The sequence below is a fragment of the Coprinopsis cinerea genome (genome assembly GCF_000182895.1).
Source record: "Coprinopsis cinerea okayama7#130 chromosome 1 map unlocalized cont3.1, whole genome shotgun sequence".
In the NCBI taxonomy this organism is placed as follows: Eukaryota; Fungi; Basidiomycota; class Agaricomycetes; order Agaricales; family Psathyrellaceae; genus Coprinopsis; species Coprinopsis cinerea.
In genome coordinates, this window is record NW_003307544.1 from 3,502,877 (window position 1) to 3,523,905 (window position 21,029).

A 21,029-nucleotide genomic window follows, 5' to 3' on the forward strand; every position below is an offset into this window, starting at 1 on the left:
AACAGCACCCTACCATGTTCCGAGATTTAATTTAGAACTTGAACACCGGTGAAAGCTATGTTCCGCATGTTCTATGTTTGTCTCATGACGCAGCTTTCTTACTTTCTGCGAGCCCTGACTGCCCTTCGAAGTTCAAACCTCTCACGTCTTTCTTGTCCATCCTCCAGTCTGCACCCAGTCTGCACCCACCCCTCTTGCCGAAATACGTCGGACTCACATACTTACTTCGCGAACTTGGCGAATCGGACCCCTCTTTCTCCCCTTTCGCATCCCCGAAAGCTTGATCCTCCGAAGGCACATCGACATACATACATCCGGGGGAACATTTCTTTAATTGAAAAAACAACGTAAACGGGTCGGTGTGACCTCATGGTACGTACATCAGCATGGCTTCCTTACTTCCATTCATCCTTCCCTCCACCTTTTGTACATGTAACACCGGTTTGTAAGTACAAAAGGTATATATCACAGTCAGGTTCCAATTTTCCAGGGTCTGACATATGTACCAACCCTTGGTACATATCACAACTGATAGAGATGATTCATACCGACTCATCCCAGGTCATTATTAAAGCGATGTGTTGTGATTGTTGGAACCATGAGGCAACCGCACGTTTTCACTACTGACGAGCAAAAGGGCCAGGCGTGACCATGGGAGCGTACCTTTATCGGACTGGGTTAGGTTGGTCGTGAAGGCGCCTCGAGGCGCTTCAAAAGTCCAAACAATTACGCGATGGTGGCTGGCGCTTAACTTTTGAGGGTCCCGATCCAAGTTGAGCAACCTAAATACCCCTCTCAAATCGGTCTTCAAAATAAGTACTACATCGCCCAGAATGGTGACTACTGGAATACAACGTGTTTTCTAGGTTAGAACCTAGACTCTTCAAGTTGGATCCAGGAGTTCGAGAATCATCGTTGTCTTTATTCATGAACTGAAGCTGCTATTAATATTTGAGCACATCCGCTGGTCGACTCTCCGACATCGTCTGTGCCACTGGTGTGCACTTCGAGTCGAATTAGACGCACTGTTTGGTCTCTGGCACTAGCGCTGGGAGCGCTGGTGTAGGGGAGTCCTACTAGAAACTTGATAGTTCATGTCAATCGAACACATGTCATTCATTTCGTGGCTCAAAAAATATAGCTGATGCTGACCGGCGATTGGTGCCTATAGGACAACATCCTTGAAGATCATAACGAAATCCTAGTAGGAATAATGGAAAGTACGATTGGAATTCATTGGAAATCGCACTGATACTACTTAAGCGTCCGGACTGCTGTCGGACTAGGTCCGATGACAACTAATCAAAGCAAAAAGAGATAACGATGAAACAGAGAGAGGAGAACGATGCAATGCAGGTGGGTGATGTTACAAATGCAGGATGAGAGAGACATGAAAATGCGTGGTAGGTACTCGTACAAATTCAAGATGAAGCATTGCGTTCGTGAAAAGATAAAAAAAAAAGTCAAGGGATAGAATGCAAGGAGACGAAAACCGACGCGGGCGGAGAACCGGACGACACCAGCAAAGCAAGGCGAAAAGGAACAAAGCCCCCTTAAGCCCAAGCATCCACATCCTCTTCAGAAGGCCCAACAGGCTCGTCCGAGGCAGCCAAATTGCACTGGTGGAACGCTCTAACCTGATCAGGCTTAAACGCCCCAACGACAGTATGCAGCACACCCCTGTTATGGAACAACACAAAGTCGTTCTCCTTCCAGTCGTGAGGGTAGACAAGAGAAGGCGCGATCGCAGGTCGCTGCATCTTGTACAAGATCTTACGGACTTCTTCAAGGTCGGTGATCTTGGCTCCGTTGGGGTACAGGGCGCCTTCTAGGGAGGCACCTGAGGGAAGAGGAGCGATGTGAAGTTCTTGTGCGCCGCAGGGGTGGACCTGGAAGTGGAGGTTGCCCGTCACAGGGTTCTTCCACAGCTGCAGCGACATCCAACGTCAGTTTATGGAATGACGAAGATTCAACGGGATAACTGCGCACCACGGGGAAAAGCTTGATCTTCGCTTCCTCCCAAGGCGGGAGCTCGTCAAGAGGCAACTCCAACCCTTCCGACTCAATCCCCAAACCAGTGGACATGGCCTTGGCAGGAGCCATCCAGACATACGGATGAGGCGCATACTTGACTTTAGTCCTCACGGCCAAACTCTTATACTCCTTGGGCAGAATGTCAAACATCGTCTTGCCCGACACGAACGCGGTCGTGCCAAGCGGAACAGGCAACTCGTCCCCTGTGCCGTCATCATATCTGCACACCTGGGTGGGGCCTTGTGGGACGGTAAGCCCATAGAGGGTCGTTACCCGGGGTGGGTTGAGGTCGTACAGCGCAGCGTCGATATGCCAGCGGTAGAACCGCGTCACACCTTTATCGTTGTCCTCAGGCGAGACGACGGTCTTGTGGAAGGTGGTGTGGGAAGGGTGCTTGAGCTTCGCTTCGGCGAGGCCCCAGTGGTCGTAGACGGTGCCGTTGCCGATAAGCTGGACTTGTGGGACAGAGGGGATCGTCTTGAGGTCGGGATGCAAGATCGACTTCTTGGTTTCGCCAGTCTTGTTGTTGCCGTGACCATAGCTCTCAGACTGAGGATCGAATTTCTATGAGAGTGGGCTGAGCGCTCTTCGAATGGTCCGTGCATGGCGTGATAGTACCTTGGTGAGCAAGTACTGCTGCTCGGGTGTCATATTCGCATTCCTGAAGAGCAAGATACCATGCTGTATGACGACGCTGGTTGGTCCATGGTACCACGACGACGAGAAAGGAGACCACGCACCTTGTACAGCCCATCATGGATCTTCTTAAAGTCGTCGTCCGTCAAGTTGCCAGGATCGACACCCTTGACTTCTCGACCAAAGTCTGCGAACTTGGAAGCGTCTGCTGAAGCGGGCAGGGGGAGGGGGACGAGTTCAATGGCCATGGGAGTCGTTCCTGCGGGAAGATGGGAACGGGAGATAGTCGTAAGAGGATGATAGCAGAGCCTATTTATAGTAGAGCGGCCACTGCACCGAAGCATGTGCCAGTGTACGTGATTGCCCAGCATATTGATTGATCATTGGACACAGACGAAGTAGGCAAGCGAAGACGAATGTCAGAAAGGTTACGAGGCAGGTGTGATGTTGCTTCCGAAGTGGTTATCATAAAGCTGGTGCAGCCAGTGTGTTCCAGTCCAACGTCAGAGTAGATCATGCAGCCCAAGACGGTAAGCGCCCCACTTATCGGACTTTGGCTTGGCGAGATAACAGGCGACACGGTGTGGTTATCGCCAATCAATACACTGACGTTGGCGGCTCACTATCTGCAACGGTGAGATGGACCAGGATGCACATGGCTCTTAGTGCGATAGAGAATTGGGTCACTTTACTTGAGGGGTATTTTCCAATCTTTTCGCATATGATTTCATATTTTTTGGACGGACGACATGAGCATAACATAAATGCGAAAGGGTGTGTTGTGGTACAATGCATAGACGAACGTCCGTCTAGATGGTGGTCTCGTAAGGGACGGGGGTCATTGTTTGAGGAGCGTTGTCCTTGAGGGAGATGACATGGGCTTCCCGGGGGAGGGCAGGGGATCGCTTGAGGTTGATGCGCTCTACCAACAAGTTCAATACCAGCATTGACTCCAGAATAAATTCGCCACTCACCGCCCTTCTCCCGTGCAGCAACGTGAGCATCGTGGTTGGCCTTCACTCGCTCCAAGAACTCCTGTCGGCATTTCGAGTGCTTGACGTGCTCGATACGGATGTTTACCCGCTTTTCAACGTAGCGGTTGCCGACGACCTTGTAAACGATGATGCCGACAGCCGAGGGGGTGACGTTGTAGACGATACCAGTGCGTCTAGATCACACAGAAACCAGTCAGGAAAAGTGGGATCTTTGCGATTAGCGGATTCAAATCGCACCCGTGGTAGAATTTGTGGGGCATGCCCTTTTGCTGGGCAGAGTTGGCCTTGATATCGACAATGTCACCAACTCGGTAGGTGGTCAAGAAGGTGGTGAGTTTGGCAGGGCCATTCTCTACAACGCAGATGCTTTAATCGCTGTTCAGACTCTAAAATCCCCATTAAACGAACCTCTGAAGCCCCGCTTGAACATGTGGCGCGTACGCGCTCTGTAACCGAATGAGTGAGGCATCTTGAAGACTACAGGCGTCGATTAGCACGATTCGTGGAGAGCGTCGGCAATATTTCGACCTACGTTGGCGCTGTCGTTAACGGTGTCGGCGAGCGGACAATCAACACACCCAAAGTTTGGGTGGCTCGGCAATTGCCGGGTGGCTTGATCAACTGCACAGGTCCTGCCGAGCATTTTCGCACGTCCACCAATCGTACCCCGCGACATCAAGGCCGCGACTTCAAGCCCCCCTCCTCAAGACCACCCAAAAAGATGCCCAGGTAAAGTCGTCGTCGTCGTTGACTGCGATGGGGAAATACTGATTGTCGTTGTCTAGGGCCCCGCGGAACCACAGCAAGACGTGAGTTGACATTCCATTTTCAAGAACCACTTAAATGTGGAAGGGTGTGCAATTATCGTTGCTTACGATCCCTTGCCCCCAACTGTATACAGTTACAAGGTCCCTCGTCGACCTTACGAGTCCGCTCGTCTCGATGCCGAGTTGAAAGTACGTTAAATTCAGTTCTGGTTCAGACGTTGTATTGATTTTACTCTTCAATAGCTCGCCGGTGAATACGGTCTCCGCAACAAGCGCGAAATCTGGCGAATTGCCCTCACCCTCTCCAAAATTCGTCGTGCCGCTCGTGAACTCCTCAAGCTCGATGCCAAGGACCCCAAGCGTCTCTTCGAGGGTAACGCCCTTATCCGTCGTCTTGTCCGCATTGGTGTGCTCGATGAGTCCCGTATGCGTCTCGATTACGTGTTGGCCTTGAAGATCGAAGATTTCTTGGAACGAAGGCTGCAGACCCAGGTCTTCAAGATCGGTTTGGCCAAGTCCATCCACCACGCCCGTGTCTTGATTAGGCAAAGGCACATCCGGTGCGTCCTGATTAACCTCGGCCATCGTTCGCGGCTAACTTTAGATCTAGTGTTGGCAAGCAAATTGTCAACGTCCCCTCCTTCGTTGTCCGATTGGACTCTCAAAAGCACATCGACTTTGCCCTTACCTCGCCCTACGGTGGTGGACGCCCTGGCCGTGTTAAGCGCAAGCGTGCTGCTGCCGCTGCCGCCAAGGAGGACGGTGATGAGGAGGATGAGGAGTAAATTTCACATTTCATCGGGGGTCCCACACCGCGTCGCATGCCATCCACATTTTAGCTGTATGACCCAATGCAAATATGCTATGAACCATGCTTCCTGTCTCCGGAAAATGCATCCGCGCGTCGAAGAGGATACTAGGCTTTCCATAGGGATCGCGAATCTCATGAATTGATTATGGAAAGTCTACGATACAAAAAGGAAGGCGTCCTTCCTTGAATAATATATCCAACAGTGGTGTCCGACGACCCCAACATATATGTGAACTCGCCTCGAGTATCATCGCAATGAAGTAGAATACCGTTTCTTCTTCGGTTTAGGCTTCGCAGAGATGAAGTTGAAATTCCTCATCGTCGGTTCAACAAACGGGACGCCGATATGTGTAAAAATGTCCTCTTCTGATTCCGTCTTGACGAGGCTCCAGAAACCACCGTCCCCCAGGCGATCTGGGTTGTTCAGTGCCTCGGAAATCGGAAGCTCGACTACATCTTGCGGCTTCCACTTCCAAAGACCAAACTCGTCGAGATACATGGCGAGCGGCGTTGCTTGATCCCTCAGGTGTTTGTGAAGTCCCTCATCGCCGGTGAAGTAGACCAGAGCAGCCGCCCGCGACTTGGCCGGAACGAGACTATTGCAATGAATATGGGGTCAACATACAAACAACAGGCTAGATTGAGGTGGAAACTTACTGTAAGGTTATTCTCCTGTACTCCCCTGGCTGGACCATAGGTCCAGAAGCGGAACCTGTCGAAGGTATTCGAACCACCCCAGTCCAGTTATGGTGCGTTTCAGCAATCTTCTCTAGGAGGACGCCTCGTTGCTGCAACACGGGGACGACTTCACTATGGAGGCGACTATTCTGGCGATCCTTCTTTGTGAGACTTGCTTTCTTCCTCGGGCGCTTGGTGGCAGGGGTATCACTGGACCGAAGGAAGTCGTCGAAGTCGTCTCCAGAGAAGGGCGGTGGAACATTCGGAAGTGGGACGTGTACGTGGTCGGGATGCAGAACCAGCATCTCAATGGTCGAGCTCTCAGATAGCCCACGCCGACTGCGGAGGAGGTTGTATCAGTTCCAGGTGCATGGTGAGTGCCATAAAGCAAAAACGCACTATTCCCCAACAGGGATTATCTCGTACCGAGACGAAAGATTGGCCTTGCACAGGTTCTGTCGCGGATTAGAGATACGCATACCCATCCGCAAATCTGAGGACACACCAAGACGCTTTCCACCTGGTCGCGTGAGGCCGGCTTCTCCAAATGCTCCATGTATTTGAGTCCAATGATTTGTTGTGCAGAGAGCAAGGAGTGGAACTCCTCTGAAGCTATGAGGGAGGCTAAACCCGTACAGCCCCCTTCAACGAGGGCCTTAGCTTTTACGGCCCTGTCAATGGACTCAGTTCCACCGACTGCTGGAAGATGTGTTGTACGACATACCCAATTCCTGGGACGCGTTGTAGGTCTAGAATTGCTCGCTTTTTCAAAGCGTTTTCCCTCTCCACGGAGTTTTCTATAAGAGTGAGTTAGACGGTGAGGTGGTGATACTCAAGAACCAGTGACCAACCAGACGAAGCCAGACTTTTTTGAATAAAGTAGGTATTGATTCTATTCTTTATTCCGATACCTATCCCTTTCATCTGAGCGTTCGCAACGAAATGTTGTGAGTTGGTATACATACATACATCGAATTCAGCCCGCTCACCTCCAAAACCTGGTCATCCCCCGACTTGATAGGCTGCTGCAGTTGCGAAATGACATTTATGGCGTTACTGAAAGCGAGTATCTTGTAGTTGTTTGCATTTGGAGCGCGTTCTTCCTGGTCTTTCTCTGGTATCTCCGTGTCAGCGAAGCACCTTACCGACACAGGCCGATCGTTCACGACGCACCGCGACGGAGCATTTCCAGGATAGCATCGTTGGGTCCGCGGGCGACTCTCGAGTCATGAAACCGAGCATGTTGTGGGACAAACGAGAGTATTCGAGTTGAACGCTGGTAATGAAGGATGCGGCGGGCGAGCATCCATATGGTCGTCGTCGACGTCGTGGTATTCGGTAGAGTTAGTGGGTGGCTGTGTCCGCCCGCGTTCTCTTTGCCCACTCTTCGGGTGTGCGGACGCCACTCAAGGTGCACACCATGATTCGGGATTCAGGAGGGAGTCTGATCGAAAACAATTGTATTCACGAAGATCTACCTTTCTACGATGGCCAGAAAGAAGCGGCGAAAAGATATCTTACATGAAAACCAAGAAACAAAAACTAACACCACACCGCAATTCATCTAGGGCGAAATGTGAAAAATCCACGTCTAAGTACTTCAAAAACATACGAGGTCGTCAATAGCACTAGTAGTGTCACGTCGAAGAGAAAACAAATCGTATAGTTGAAATATGTCGCAATAGTTTGGTGTACTTGAACTTGAGCTTGAATCACTGAGCGGGAGGGAACTTGCATCCCATCACACGAACTGCGAAGGAATCCGGTCAGACTGTTATCAACAAGACGGGGAAGCCACTTACTGGAGCCGTCAGGTTCGCCGACACCATAGAGCATTTCTGTAGGATGGAAAACGAGAGAGGTAGAACGGGGTATATAAGGGGATGGCATTGGCCGGATGGGGTATGCACTGAGCCCGGTGGGGGCGTTGATAGAAGAGAGGTGAATCGCCTTGTCAATCGTATGTACCGAGACGCGTTGGGCCTTCCATTGCGTAGGTGAGACGGCGGACGAACTATACCACTAGGTTAACGAAGACCATAGACCTATCATGGCAGAGGACGTACGTAGCGAATACGCAGGATGTTGGGTGGACATCGAACGCTGAGAGACCATGGGCCTGGATATCCCATGTCTTGGTCGCCATATCTGCACCACGCAAGTCCCACACTTTGACTTGTCCATCCACACTAAGAATGGCCCCCATCAACATCACTCACGATTGAATCAATCCTTCGAAGGCCAACGTACCTAGCGGAGAGGAATCGGCCACCAAGTCTTGGGTGCCATCGCACGTTCTGCACCCACGAGGTATGATCAACGTACGTCCGTACGATTGCATCCTCGTCTTCAAGTCGGCGATCGAAAATCTTGACGACGCCATCGGCGAAACTGGCGATAAACGTCTGATTGGAAACGTGGTCCGAGCAAATGGCAGTGACAGGACTGTCAGAGTTGGTATCCAAATCCTATCACCAGGTCAGCATGAGGTTCGACGAGGAGGTTGAAGTGGACGTACCATTCCCTGCGTTTCCGTCTGCGCGTCCCAGACTTTGATTACGCGCGAGTCGCCACCCACCAGAAGCGTTCCAGCAGACTGTCGCCAGTCCATGACCATGCCGCTTCCTTGACGCATCTGGATCATCTCGTTCAAACCCCTGAAAGCGCTGACCATCTGCAAAGGCCCCTGATCCACGGTCGGGTCGTAGTTCCTGAAAAGCCTGACAATGCCATCCGCTAAAATCCATTAAATCAGGCATTAATCTTAAGATGCTCCGATAGATGGAAAACGTACACGCTCCAGTAAGAATAATGCCACCAACATCTTGATTGATGACTTCGAGCGAAGTAATGGTCGTGCCTCGAGGGTTCCCGTTGCAGAAATACTTGAGGCGCTTGCGTTGAGACCAGTCCCAGACACTATCATCTTCGTTTAGACACAGCTCTATGAAAGGCATGAGAGGCATACCCAATCATATCATGTTCGTTCGCCACGAAGAGGTGTTGGTCGTATGAATGGAACACCATCGTCAACGGATGGCCAGCGATTTGGAAATGCGCAACTGGTCGATCCCAGCGGCATGTTTCTGAAGAACGGAAATTAGAGAGTGAATGAAAATACCACAAGATCGCAAGCGTACCAGAGACAGCGATCTGTGTGGCTGTTTCCACGAGAACCTGTTCATTCCTCTGTTGCCTCCAAACCTGGTGGTTATACTGAATGCTACCAGGTTCATCCGGCTCCGCTTGCTAACCATCTGATCAGCAACCAGGGCCAATCTACAAATCCAAATGTGACACTAACCCTCATCTGCGGTTCCTTGAAATACTCGCAACACCAATCAAAGTAGGTACTCTTGAGTGGGAGCGTATCGCGGATACTCGCACCAGTTCCCAAACCGAGGATCACGCTGCTGTTGGAATCCGTGGAGAAGGTGCTGTTGCTCGGGCTGGGCATACCACCATGATGGCGCGGTCGGCCGTGATTAGACGCCCGTCTCCTGGCCCTCAGACGCTCCATGTCTTCCTCTGTGAGAGCCTCCATCACGTCCGCCGCGGAAAAGTTGACCTGAGGCTGGAGGTTCTCGTAGGAGTTCTGAAGGCTCACTGGCCTATGGTGGTGAGGGGTACCAGGAGGGGTGGTGGGACGGGAATAAGGAGACGCGTATTGCGCGACGTTGAGATTGGGAGAGGGTGGTCTGGAGTAATCAAGAGGGTCGCGTTTCAACTGGGATGAGGAAGGGATGGAACTTGATGTTCGGCCATCGTCAATGGTGGAGAACGCCAAAGACTTGAGCGCATTGGCGAAGGACGACGTCCGGCGAAGTGTGTTCGTGACACCAGACGAGATCGTGCTAGTCATGGTATCTGTACGGGTCAGGCCCGGCCGATCGCTGCGGATGGGTGAGGCAGGGTGAGGGGAACCCGGCTGGTAAAGCGAGGTACGGGATCGAGCGGCCATTTGAGGTGACCCTCTAGGATCATCGGGTGACCAAGGTGCAGCATGGAGAGTCGAGCTCGGTAACTTGGTGAAAGGAGACTCGAGGAGGAGAGCCATGATGTAGTCGACGATCGTTTGGGCGTTCGTTGCGACCTCTTGATATGGGTCAACCGAGAGGTCGAGCAGAACGACAAAGATGGTGAAGAAAGAAGACAAAAGCACCCGCTTCTCTTCCCGGAGAGATTCGTCGTCGAATCCGTCCAACCATTCCGCGACGGCGTGGCTGGTCAACTCATCGTCCGCAGAGTAAGGCGCACCAGTCGTCCTCCACTTCCTATCCTCCTCCCAATACAACCACGCACAAACCACGAAGCATCCGCGCCACTCCTTGACGAGGGTGCTGATCACGACCAACAATTCCTTTCGACACATAGGGCTTGCATCGTCCTTGATGGCGAGGGTTGCACCTGTAACGACAGCAACCTCCATCCTGAAGTGAACACGCTCCTCGAGTTGATACATCGTTCCCGATCCACCGCCGCCCTGTTTGTTAGGATCCGATGAGCCGCTCGCGCCAAGGAAAGTGCCCAACGCAAATAGCGCTGCGCATCTGACTTCAGCCGAGTCGTCTGACAGCATCGCAATGAGCTTGTCCTGGGTCCCGTTATCCACTCCGTACACCTTGTTCTCGTCGTTCCCATCCCAGATTTGACCGATACACAAGGCAGTCCATTGCCTCAGCAGGAAGTCTGATTCGTCAAGGCGGTCGTAGCAGTTGTCGAAAACGCCGTCCCGAAGGCAGGCTTCTTGACCTGGAGGGAAATCTCTCGAAATGGCGGAGAGGATGAAAGCGCACATTGCCTTATGCTCCGAGCTATTGGGAAGGACATCATCGTTCTTGATGGCGAGGATGTTGGCGAAATATTTGTATCCTCCCGAATTCCACAGGTCGTGTTGGACAGATGGATCGACTGCGAGAATTCGCGCCCAGATAAAGATGAGCACTGGACGGAGATCCTGTCCCGCTGCTTGAAGCAGTTTGGAGATATATGGGAAGATGCCGATAGTAAGGACGAGATGCACTGCCCATGGTCCAAGATCAACGAATTGGGATAGAAGGATAAGCGCCCGCAACCTGTGGGGTTGGGACAGCAGCACTTGAAGGACGATTGGGAGTTGGTCCGGGGGTTTCCTAGGAACGAGGTGACTTGGAACCCCGTCGTACTCGCTCCTTGGGTTGGGTTCCTCCGGATTTCCTGCCCGATCAGTTGCTTGGGGGAGTGAGAGAGGACCCTTCCTCGTCAACGCTGAGCCACCTCGCGAAATCCATACTTCGAATGCAGTGAGTTGGTCGGCGAAGAATCGGCTGGGCTGATAGACGTATGGCTTGTCAGAGCCTCTGGCTGGGATCGCGTTGGGGTCTTGTCGCGAGGTCGAACCAATCTTCCCGGGTCTTGTCCCAACGTTCGCGAGATGGCCGCCAGTCACTCCTCCCTTGAAAAGAAGATCCGGCAATTGACGTAAACATGTGTCGACAGCTAAATCCCATGTCGCCCAAAGAGGGTGGGTATTGGTAGGCGGGAGAGGTGGCCATGTGTGGGGTGTGCAGTGATAGTTTTTCATAATTCGTTCTGCGAGTAGGAAATTGCGGAAGAGGGAGGCGATCAAAAGGTCGGATCGGTAGAGTTTGGTGAAAATCTCCCTCGAAAACGTCGTCCAAGCAATGGTGTCCGTGATGGCTGTAAAGATCCAATTTAGTTCGCCCAGTGGCGTTCGCCTGTCTTTTAGATCTCCGGGGAGTTGGACGACCATGTCGGCGGTGATGTTGTTGGGGAGTTGGTGGGTCATGATAAAATAACGAAGTGCGATGTCGATGGGGGAGGTGAGACATGAGGTGAAGACATCGGCTGGAAGTTCGGGACAAGAGGGGAGTTGTTCATGCGCAGCACAAGCCGCTAGCTGAAGGGAGTTCATGAAGGGCTGGCGACCGTCTGGATAACCGCCGTGCATGATAGCCTCTTGGTCCCGCCTCTCTGCAAACATGTTAAAGTTTTGCAAGAGATGTCCGGCTGCAGAGCAGTCCCAAATGTAAACTCCCGGCGATCCCACCCACGATTGCAGCTCCTGTAGGGACACCGGTATGTATTGAGTGTAGTTTCGGTTGAAACACCAGAGTTCGCCACTCGCTGTAGGCTTGGGGACACCGTGACCGTTATAATAGAATAGCAACGCATCTTGACCCGCTTGACGGCGCAATTGAGTGACAAAACGCTTGAGGTCTTCGAAGGAGGGATCAAGGATAGGTTTGTACTGGATCTTCAGACTGAGGCCCTCGAATTGGTGCTGGAGATTTGAACCAATGTGTTCCAAAGCTTTGTGGGTGGGCATAGTACGGGGATCGACCCAGCATTCTAAAACGGCACAAGGGTTGGTCTTGACAATGTCTGGTGGGTCGACGTCAATATTGAGGCACATCACAAGCGCTGCTGCTGCGGTCTTGAGACGCCCGGGAGTCGATCCTCTCCACTGCACTGGTTTCTGAGACCATGGCGGTCCCGGAGTCGGATTTCCGCAGGTTAAATGTCGTTTTGCGGACCAGTAGGGGATTGGTGGAGCACTGTCCAGGGTTTTCACGGAACCATTTGGGCGACTGTGGGGACTTCGTGTTCTGTGTCGTCCGCGCTCTGGTCGAGATTGGGAGGACGGGTCTGAGCGCGAGTGCGATCTATAGTCTCGTTCTGTATCCGAATCTGAATCTTCGCTTCGTAGTCGTGAGCCTGAGGACTTGTGCCATGGTTCTGGGGAAGATTGCATAAGTCATTTCGGTCAATCCTGAGACAAGTGATTTACCCGTTGTGAATTTACTACCTCCTTTCCTCGGCATGTGTACACCTGAATCCTGCATCGTAGAGGCCTACACACGCAAAGTGGATCCGTCAACCGCAACACCGACCAGCGAAATGTATTTGGTTTCCAGTATCGGTGCTGTGAACGAAGAGCACGATATGTTTGAGTCTGAAGGTCGCAGAAAAAAGGCGCGAGCTTACTTGTCGTACTCTACAGTCTACCCAAAGTGCCTGCGGAAATCAATGGCGTCGTCGTCGAAGAGCCGTCGACTATGTCGAGGACGATCCTGGTGACGGCAGAGGAAGACTGGAGGCTTGGACAGATCAGACGCGTCAACGACAACATATGCAAAGTCAAGTCCGCAACCGACACTTTGCCTAAACCGACGACGACGACGACCACAGTCTCTATGCTTTCCTCATAATATACCCAAATCACTATGGACCCAACGCTTGGTACTATCGTCACTGTACCGCAAGGGCGCGGCGTTGTCAGATTCGTCGGTCCAACATCCTTTCAAATCGGCAAATGGGTTGGCGTCGAGCTCGATGAGCCCAACGGCAAGAATGACGGCTCAGTCCAAGGCGTCCAATATTTCACCTGCAAGCCAGGACACGGTGTATTCCTGCGACAGAGTCAGATCAAAGCAACACATGGCTCTGAACTCGATATACCCCCACCGTCGCCATCAATAGTGAGTCCCAAATCCCTGCACGAATGGGCAGCCAGGCATTGACAGTGCACATAGCAAGGGCCACCGACGCCAAGATTGGCGACAGCACCACGTCCTGGTCACAAAAGGACCGGGTCAGGCATACTGCGGTCAAGTTCGATACGAAGCCAGCCTTCGCGACAGGATTCGCTGTCGAGCAGCAATGTCTCGACGCGCTCTTCGAGTCCAGCCAAACCTTCTGCAATCCAGACGTTGTCATTATCGGCTAGCCGAAGCTTGCGACAGCCTCCACCAGCGTCTCCGACGAAGAGGACGGCGATGGGCCCGCCACCGACACCTCAGCTGCCGTCAGGACCGCGCAAGTCCCTACTCTTCCGCCAGGTCTCCGCAGAAACTCCTGCACCACCGACAAACAGGAGAGTATCCAGCTCTTCTATGCAAGCAGGTTTGGCTCAATCCCAGAAACGGCCATCATCACCTCTGGCCCAGCCTCCCGATGTCCCATCCCCTCTATCAATATCAGCCCAACTCTCCGAACCTTCATCGGCCGCTCCTCAACCACCCACACAACCGTCGTCACCGGTCCAAAGGCCGCAAGATGCGGAAGAGATCCAGGAACTCCGCGCCAAAATCCGCGTGCTAGAAGCTAGACGCGCTGATGACGCCCGACACGTCCGCGAGCTAGAGACTAGACTAAGTGACGCTGAGTCCTTCGTCGCTCTCCGCCCTAAACTTCAAGCTAAACTCAATTCTCAACAAACTGAGCTCATCGCTACCAAACGGGATCTCGCAGATGCGAAGCAACTTGCTGAATTGGCGGAGAACAGGATAGCAGACGCTCACGAGCAGTTGGAAATGGCTATGTTGGATAAGGAGGTCGCGGAGGAGAGGGCGGAGTTGGCAGAAGCCGAGCTGGAGGAGCTGAAGGAGAAATTGGCCGTTTTGGATGTCGAGAACAAGGTGCTTAAAGGGGAGGCTGGTGAGTCCGATACACTTCACCATGGTGGGATCAGTCTAACTGTTCCATTCAGAGGGCTCTGCGGATACGCCTGCTCGAGATTCGCTAGCTTTCATGCAGCTAGAGAAGCAGAACGAGAGGTTGAAGGAGGCTTTGATTCGGTAGGTCGTCCACGGGGATGATTAACTGCCGTTCTGACGACAAAACCACAGGCTTCGAGACGTTTCTCAAGAAACCGATCAGGAGCAACGACGAAGGATCGCCGAGATGGAGAAGGACGTCGCCACCCTAGACGAACTTCAAGGTGCGCTGCCTCCGTTGCACTCATGAATCCGAACCGACCTCTTCCAGGACAATACGAGGAAACACTGATCAAACTGTCCAACGCCGAATCCGAAATTGAGAGCTTGAAGCTTCAGATCGATGACGCCCTTGGTGCCGAAGATCTTCTCGTACAGCTCACCGAGCGCAACCTTGAGCTGGGAGAGGTGCGTGCTATTGCTCAACTTGACCTTGGCATCCACTCAATGACGTCTAGAAAATCGAAGAAATGCGGATCACCATAGAAGACCTCGAAGCTCTCAAGGAGCTTAATGACGAGCTCGAGGAGAATCATATTGAGACCGAGAAGCAACTTCATGAGGACATCGGTCCGTCTTGTTTGTCCTATGATTCCGTTTTGTTGCTCAACATAGATCTGTTCGCCTTTTTCAGAGGCAAGGGACATGCAGCTCCACGAGAGCGCACGCAAGATCGCCGCCTTGGAAGAGTCCTGCCAAGACTATGAAGCGACCATCACCAAATTCAGGGAACTGGTCCTTCAACTGCAGTCTGAACTCGAGCAGCTTCGCGCTCAAACACAGACCGCCCAAAGTGAATCTGCTACGGCAGCCTCTCAAACCGCTGCGATCATGTCTCTCAATCTCAAGCTCCAATCCACTGCTTCCAAGAACCAAGCCAGGAATGTCGAGTTCGAGATCAAGAGCCAGGAGGCGAGAGAGGCTCGGGAATTGCTGAACATTGTTCAGGTAGGCTGCCTCCCACGCCGTCGGGGTGCCTGTTTAATAATGGGTCTCGCCTTTAGCCCTACCTTCCTCAAATCTACGTGGAGAGCGACATGGATGCTACGAACTGCTACCTCTTCTTCCAGCGTCTTGGTTGCAAAGCCGATTTGATCAATAACATCGTCGCTCAAGCGCAGAATCTCCCCGAGGCTCTCAATGGATCGGTGACGGAAGCTCTCGTCGGCGTTTGCGAGGTAAGCCCCACAGGAACTAACTCAATTCCACTTTTAGTAATGGTTCCTACTCTAGATGAGGAGTCGAATCTCTGGCCTATCGACACTATGCAAACGCTTCGCTGCCATCCTTCGCGGAAGCGATGTTGAGACCTTCCTCAACATTGGACGCATCTATCCTGAGATCGCACCCCTGGAGAAGAGGATCGATATGCATATCGACCTTCTTCGCCGTGACGAGTTTAGGGATATGGAATGCGTCAGCGACGTCATGAAGTGAGCCTTGGATTAACCTCTGACCGAAGTGCTTGCTGACGCTTAGAATAGGATTCAAGCGCAGTTTGATCACCTGGCGGAGACGTACTTCAGTGGCTTTGACCACGATCTTGTGGAGAGGGAATTGGGCTATGTCCTTGCCCTTGATCATGACTTGGACATGTGTGCGGCGTCCTTGAGCTTGACCAAGACGTCGATTAGGACTATCATCCAGGACGAAGGTTCGTCCACCTGCTCGTTCATTGCTGAATATATTGATCCGATCTTTTGTAGATTCGGTTTTGGATATGGGTGGCTACGACATTGAGGAAGCCCTGTTCGAGCACTTGCAAAAGTTGCTCGACCAGTTCAAGAGTGCCAAACATATGTCAAAGTAAGCACTGAGTCAGTATTAGCCCATTTGAGCGTCTAACAACATTTGCATAGGAAACTTATCAAGCGCCTGGAGAGCCTGCAGCATGATTCGATGGCCGTCAAGGCTCATCTGCTTCCTCAGATGAAGGGACTTACGGACCACGTTGCCGAGCTAGTCAACTTTGGTATCTCAGTAAGTTCCTGTTCTCGCAGTAATTCTGCTTATACCGACTGGCTCCTCTAGCTCGCACAATCAGTCATGCCACACCTCGGCGACGTCCGCTCTGCCAAAGGACCCTTCCAGCTCAGCACTATCCTCAACCTTGTCAAGCAGACTGCTACTTCCACAGTGGCCAAGGATCTCAAGCCCGGTGCCTCGGTTTGGGAAGCTATCTCTAGCAACATTGGGCAGTTGATGGAGGAGGGTAATAAGCTCCTTCCTTTGATTCTCGAGCAGGAGAACGTTCAGAAAGGTATGTCCCACTTTCCTACTTCCAAAAGGCACTGACTGAATGGTTTCTTAGTCATCAGGACGCCTCCCTGGATCACTCGGGTCACCGAGATCAAGAACGCTCTCGCCGTGAACGTCGAAGCCGAACGGAAGGTCGCGCAACTCAATGAAGAGATGCAAGGTCTCGCTCGTAGTATCAAGACGAAGGACCAAGTGATCCAAGAGTCTGCTGTCAAGATCGAGCTCATGGAACGCCGGATGGAAGCTGCCAAGAAACAGGCGGATGCCATAACGGATTTGGAAAACGAGTTAGCCAAGATCAAGAAGCAGGAGCGCGCGTATGAAGAGGCGATTGAGCAGTTACAGTCGGATTTGGATGTTGCTGAGCAGGAGAATGCAAAGTTGAAGACTGCGTTGGCTGGGCAGGAGAAGCAACGTGAGTGTATTAGCTATCTTGGGAGGCCGATTATTTTTCTAATGGACGACTTGTAGCGAATGGTCCTCAGCCCGCCGATCAACAAGACGCTGTGGCCATCGAGGGCAACTACGAAACCTCTTACTTGTTGGAACAGGTAGGCTCTCGAGTTCAGTCGGACCGAAGTCTTAACGCTGACCCTGTCTTCAGATCGAGGCTCTTCGTGGAACCATTCGTTATCTCCGCAACGAGAACAACTTCCTCAAGGGACAAGACCTGCTCCGCGAAATCGAAGCTCTCACTCCTATCCCTGCACCTGCACCAAGGCCACCAACCCCTCCCCTAGTTCCTTCCGGAAACTCTGACACCGAAGAATCCGATCTCGAGGAACCACCGCGACCTCCCACCCTCAGGTCTCTTGCAACCGAAACCAAACTCCTGTACCGAGACGTCATCAAGTTCTCTTCGTCTCCCCGCGTCGTCGACCTCTCTGAGCTCAATGCGAAGAGGGCAGAAGCCAAGTCGACCAAAGTGTGGTTGCCGAGGAAGAAGAACCCCACGCAGCAATTGTTGGAGAGGAAGATGGAGGCGGAGAGGTTGAGCAGGCGGGTTCATGGACTTGTGGAGCGTGCTAACTTATTGGCTGCTATTTAGGATAGTAGATACCGTATTCTTTGGTTTTAATGTCGTTAGGTTTTGTCGTTTCATGTTCTAGGTTCCGACATTCTCAGTAGATGATCAATACATGCAGTATGAACGTCACGGTCTGCATGGTACCGGGTGACGACGCTTGCTCGCAACTTTACGGTAACTGTCTCGTGTAATGTCAAGACCGTCTGGCGAAATGGCATCGCGTCTGACCGTCGGTCAGAAATCTTTTGTCGTCCATTTTTCCGACAGATTTTTACTTCCGTGAAATTGTCTTGGCCGGCGCTTAACAGTGCCTACTGCATTGCCACTCCGGCCACGAGGCTCGGGAACAGTAAAATATTGCTTCTCCCATTCTTTGTGCCTTGGCTGCTCACTGAGGGTTCAAATCCTTTTTTGCTGTTCAAGTATGCCTTTCAGCCTCTCAGATTCCCTACAGCCGAAGCATAAGAGACCGCAACTTCCGTGATAGCGGCCAGCGCAGCTATAAAGCGTCCGATATCAGACGCTGTGCATCGTTGAAACGTCGACAACTCAATACACTATTTTTGTCACACTGAGTGACCTCGAGGCTTCCTGCCAACAGCGCTCATCGACTACAAAGGCCACACACCAGCCTGCTGTCTTTTGTCTTCTCCCTCCCAGCCTAACCAAGAAGCTAGGCACCACCTGGTACCCAAGCTCGGTTCAGCAACCCTGTCGACGCAACCATGGGCGGTCGCGAGAACAGTATCTCGGACTCGGAAGGGCGTTCCCTGACCCCTGACCTTGAGGATGAAGGCATTCATTCAATGTCGCCAACCTTTGGCGCGTCGCCCACGTTCAGCACCAACGGAAACCACCACGATCACAGCCACGGTCATCTTCATAGTCTCGGACAGGCGCTGTCCTCGAGGAAGTCTATTCACTCGCACAAGTCGCGTTCTCAAAGCCACAAGATTACCAGCGCCAGATCGCCGACCTCGCCATGGCAGAATCTGGCGCCCAAGGACAAGTTCAAGGCGGCTGTGCGCAAGGTGATGGCCATGCGTCGGGGAATGACACTGCTGGGGGCTGGGAAGGCTATTGGAGGCGAGCCAGGCATTGACCCCAGCCGTCCAGAGTCGGACGTGGCGTATGGTCACATTCACGAAGAATGCGCCATTGAGGTTGTGGATTACTCTGCCATTCGACACAGTTCCCACAAGATGTCGAATGCTGAGTTTATTGATCTCATGGATAACGAAGAGACCTGGAAAGCTCCTCGGTGGGCCAAGGTGCGGTGGATCAATATTGGAGGATTGAGCTGGGATGTCATCAAAGCATTGGCCTCGCGATATGGTACGGCGTCCAGCCTTCTCTCCGATAGCCAGCCTTTCTCTAAACCATCGTACATTTAGCGTTACACCCGCTCGCTTTGGAGGATGTCTTCCACGGACATTCTCGCAATCGCTCCAAGGCTGACTACTACACGAAGCACCTCTTCATTCGTGTCCTTTGCCACGAACTGGCTGACGGCGCTCTCGATGAGCCCCCACCATTGCTTAGCGAAGTCATGCCCAGGGCTGAATCCCCGGATTCAATCTCTATCGACGAAGAAAGGGCATCTGACAGGGAGGATGAGAAGGCGCAATACAGTGCGGCCAACTATGCCCGCAGATCGGGCCTTCGAAGGCGGCCCATCTTACCTCGCTCATTGGCCGATCTCCCCAAGATGCATTCGCAATCAAGCACAGGTACATCCCAACTTGCGGCGTTATTGAGGAGGGAAGGGCAGGTAAGCTGTGCACCTTTTCCTCTAAGTGGTTGAAGGCTTAACTCTAGTGGAAGGCTAAGGCCCAGCAAGAGAAAAGAAAGGCAGCGGATGCGTTCTTGGAGAAGCTGAAGGAGTCGGTTTGTCCTCGTTTCATTCCGTCCTCTCCGGTGTCGTGCTGACGTTGACCGTTCCAGGGACAACGAGTGCACGTCAAGGTCACCCCTATGTTCATGTTTCTCTATCGGGACGGTCAGTAAAGCTGCGTAAATGCCCTATGTCCATCTAAGTTTTCTTAGGAACTGTTATCACAATCCACAAAACCCCCGACCTTGAGTTCTCAACGCCCATTTCCGCTCGATTGGGGCAGAGAGACACCGTGCTCAGGAAATCCGTTGATCCTTCCCTACTTGTTCACGCACTCTTGGATATCAGTGAGCCATTCCCTCCAATTCCAGGCATTCTGTGTAGCCATCCTAACTGCCTGGAACAGCCGTCGACAAAGCGATGCAGGTCATCGACGAATACCACAAGAAGATTTCAAAAATGGAGAGGAAGATTCTCATGAAGCCCAACATGAAGACTGTCAGAGCATGTACGTGTCTCCCTAAACCCGTTGCCACAGCCGCTCACATCCCGCATCAGTGCATATCCTCGACGGTGACCTTATCCTCCACAAACGAACTCTCGATCCCATCAAAACGATGATTTTTGGTTTGCGCCGGTATGACCTTGACCGATGTGCAGCCCTTATCGACATGTCGGATCCCGCAAACAAGGACGTGAAAGTCGTAGGCTTTATCAGTCACAAAGCCAAGATCTACCTGGTGCGTTCCCTCATTTCACGTTATATTCAAAGGCCTGACTTGTGGACGAAACACAGGCTGACGTGTACGATCATATGGATTACATCCTAACCAGCCTTGACATGTTTGCGGGCATCGCGGAGAATTTGATTGACTACAGCTTCAACGTAGAGCCCCGTTTTTTTATATTTATTTGTGAACTTGATTGACGAGTACCTCGGGCGTAGGTGGCCTCGTACGAGATGAATGAAGTGATGTGGGTCCTGTCTCCACTGGACTGATGCACCAGACTCACGTAGGATACCAGGCGGCGACTCACCCTTGCAACGATCATCTTCCTACCTCTCAGTCTGCTGACCGGTTATTTCGTGAGTTAACCTTTTCTCCTTTATCGCCGGGATGAATGGTGCTAACACACCACAGGGAATGAACTTCGAACCTTTCCCCGCTGTAAACAAGCATACAGATCTCTAGTACGAAACGACACCCTCTTCACAGCCCGGCCACGCTAACCCCTTTGCTCTAGTTTCTGGATCATTGCACTCCCATGCATGGGAGTTGTGATTCCCCTGTTCCTGTTCAGCGATATTAAGAACATGATTCACTACATCTCAAAACGCATCGCTGGTCGCAAGTCTGCTGGAGGTTCGTTCTGATTGGATTGACTTGCCACCATGATCTGTCCCAATGGAATGCTGACGTACGACACCTTTGATTGAATATAGACGATGACGATTAAAGGGCTTTGGGACGTAGGTTTATACCGCCGCT

The 21,029-nt window shown here is 52.1% G+C and overlaps 7 protein-coding genes across 7 annotated transcripts; 3 read left to right on the forward strand and 4 right to left on the reverse strand.

Annotated features, from left to right (window-relative positions):
- Window positions 1-1,553: 1,553 nt before the first annotated feature.
- Window positions 1,554-2,918, reverse strand: CC1G_00658 (alpha-ketoglutarate dependent xanthine dioxygenase; the record flags this gene model as incomplete). The annotated part of the gene is made up of 4 exons (XM_001829427.1): window positions 1,554-1,928; window positions 1,990-2,598; window positions 2,653-2,715; window positions 2,775-2,918. 4 exons carry the CDS (start codon window positions 2,916-2,918, stop codon window positions 1,554-1,556), a joined length of 1,191 nt encoding a protein of 396 aa, XP_001829479.1.
- A 450-nt stretch (window positions 2,919-3,368) lies between these two features.
- Window positions 3,369-4,142, reverse strand: CC1G_00659 (60S ribosomal protein L21). The gene is made up of 4 exons (XM_001829428.2): window positions 4,074-4,142; window positions 3,903-4,017; window positions 3,645-3,838; window positions 3,369-3,592 (listed from the first exon to the last, which is right to left on the reverse strand). Exons 1-4 carry the CDS (start codon window positions 4,132-4,134, stop codon window positions 3,480-3,482), a joined length of 483 nt encoding a protein of 160 aa, XP_001829480.1. The 5' UTR covers window positions 4,135-4,142; the 3' UTR covers window positions 3,369-3,479.
- A 210-nt stretch (window positions 4,143-4,352) lies between these two features.
- Window positions 4,353-5,304, forward strand: CC1G_00660 (40S ribosomal protein S9). The gene is made up of 5 exons (XM_001829429.2): window positions 4,353-4,394; window positions 4,451-4,474; window positions 4,567-4,621; window positions 4,676-4,992; window positions 5,043-5,304. Exons 1-5 carry the CDS (start codon window positions 4,387-4,389, stop codon window positions 5,215-5,217), a joined length of 579 nt encoding a protein of 192 aa, XP_001829481.1. The 5' UTR covers window positions 4,353-4,386; the 3' UTR covers window positions 5,218-5,304.
- A 186-nt stretch (window positions 5,305-5,490) lies between these two features.
- CC1G_00661 (hypothetical protein) lies at window positions 5,491-7,227 on the reverse strand (the record flags this gene model as incomplete). Its single annotated transcript, XM_001829430.1, has 8 exons — window positions 5,491-5,839; window positions 5,901-6,260; window positions 6,321-6,376; window positions 6,427-6,592; window positions 6,646-6,718; window positions 6,773-6,845; window positions 6,911-7,035; window positions 7,095-7,227. The coding sequence occupies 8 exons, from the start codon at window positions 7,225-7,227 to the stop codon at window positions 5,491-5,493; spliced, it is 1,335 nt and encodes a 444-aa protein (XP_001829482.1).
- Window positions 7,228-7,633: 406 nt separating this feature from the next.
- CC1G_00662 (mip1) lies at window positions 7,634-12,766 on the reverse strand (the record flags this gene model as incomplete). Its single annotated transcript, XM_001829431.2, has 10 exons — window positions 7,634-7,671; window positions 7,724-7,935; window positions 7,988-8,110; window positions 8,172-8,389; window positions 8,440-8,657; window positions 8,716-8,840; window positions 8,890-9,007; window positions 9,062-9,170; window positions 9,226-12,659; window positions 12,712-12,766. The coding sequence occupies 10 exons, from the start codon at window positions 12,764-12,766 to the stop codon at window positions 7,634-7,636; spliced, it is 4,650 nt and encodes a 1,549-aa protein (XP_001829483.2).
- A 381-nt stretch (window positions 12,767-13,147) lies between these two features.
- CC1G_00663 (dynactin) lies at window positions 13,148-17,726 on the forward strand (the record flags this gene model as incomplete). Its single annotated transcript, XM_001829432.2, has 16 exons — window positions 13,148-13,402; window positions 13,457-14,360; window positions 14,413-14,500; window positions 14,552-14,643; window positions 14,691-14,827; window positions 14,878-14,989; window positions 15,054-15,367; window positions 15,424-15,597; window positions 15,653-15,852; window positions 15,904-16,073; window positions 16,126-16,225; window positions 16,279-16,399; window positions 16,451-16,679; window positions 16,731-17,093; window positions 17,150-17,229; window positions 17,283-17,726. The coding sequence occupies 16 exons, from the start codon at window positions 13,148-13,150 to the stop codon at window positions 17,724-17,726; spliced, it is 3,783 nt and encodes a 1,260-aa protein (XP_001829484.2).
- Window positions 17,727-18,430: 704 nt separating this feature from the next.
- Window positions 18,431-20,914, forward strand: CC1G_00664 (hypothetical protein; the record flags this gene model as incomplete). The annotated part of the gene is made up of 9 exons (XM_001829433.2): window positions 18,431-19,040; window positions 19,100-19,476; window positions 19,524-19,592; window positions 19,650-19,704; window positions 19,752-19,886; window positions 19,946-20,047; window positions 20,098-20,279; window positions 20,682-20,731; window positions 20,785-20,914. The coding sequence occupies 9 exons, from the start codon at window positions 18,431-18,433 to the stop codon at window positions 20,912-20,914; spliced, it is 1,710 nt and encodes a 569-aa protein (XP_001829485.2).
- Window positions 20,915-21,029: the final 115 nt, after the last annotated feature.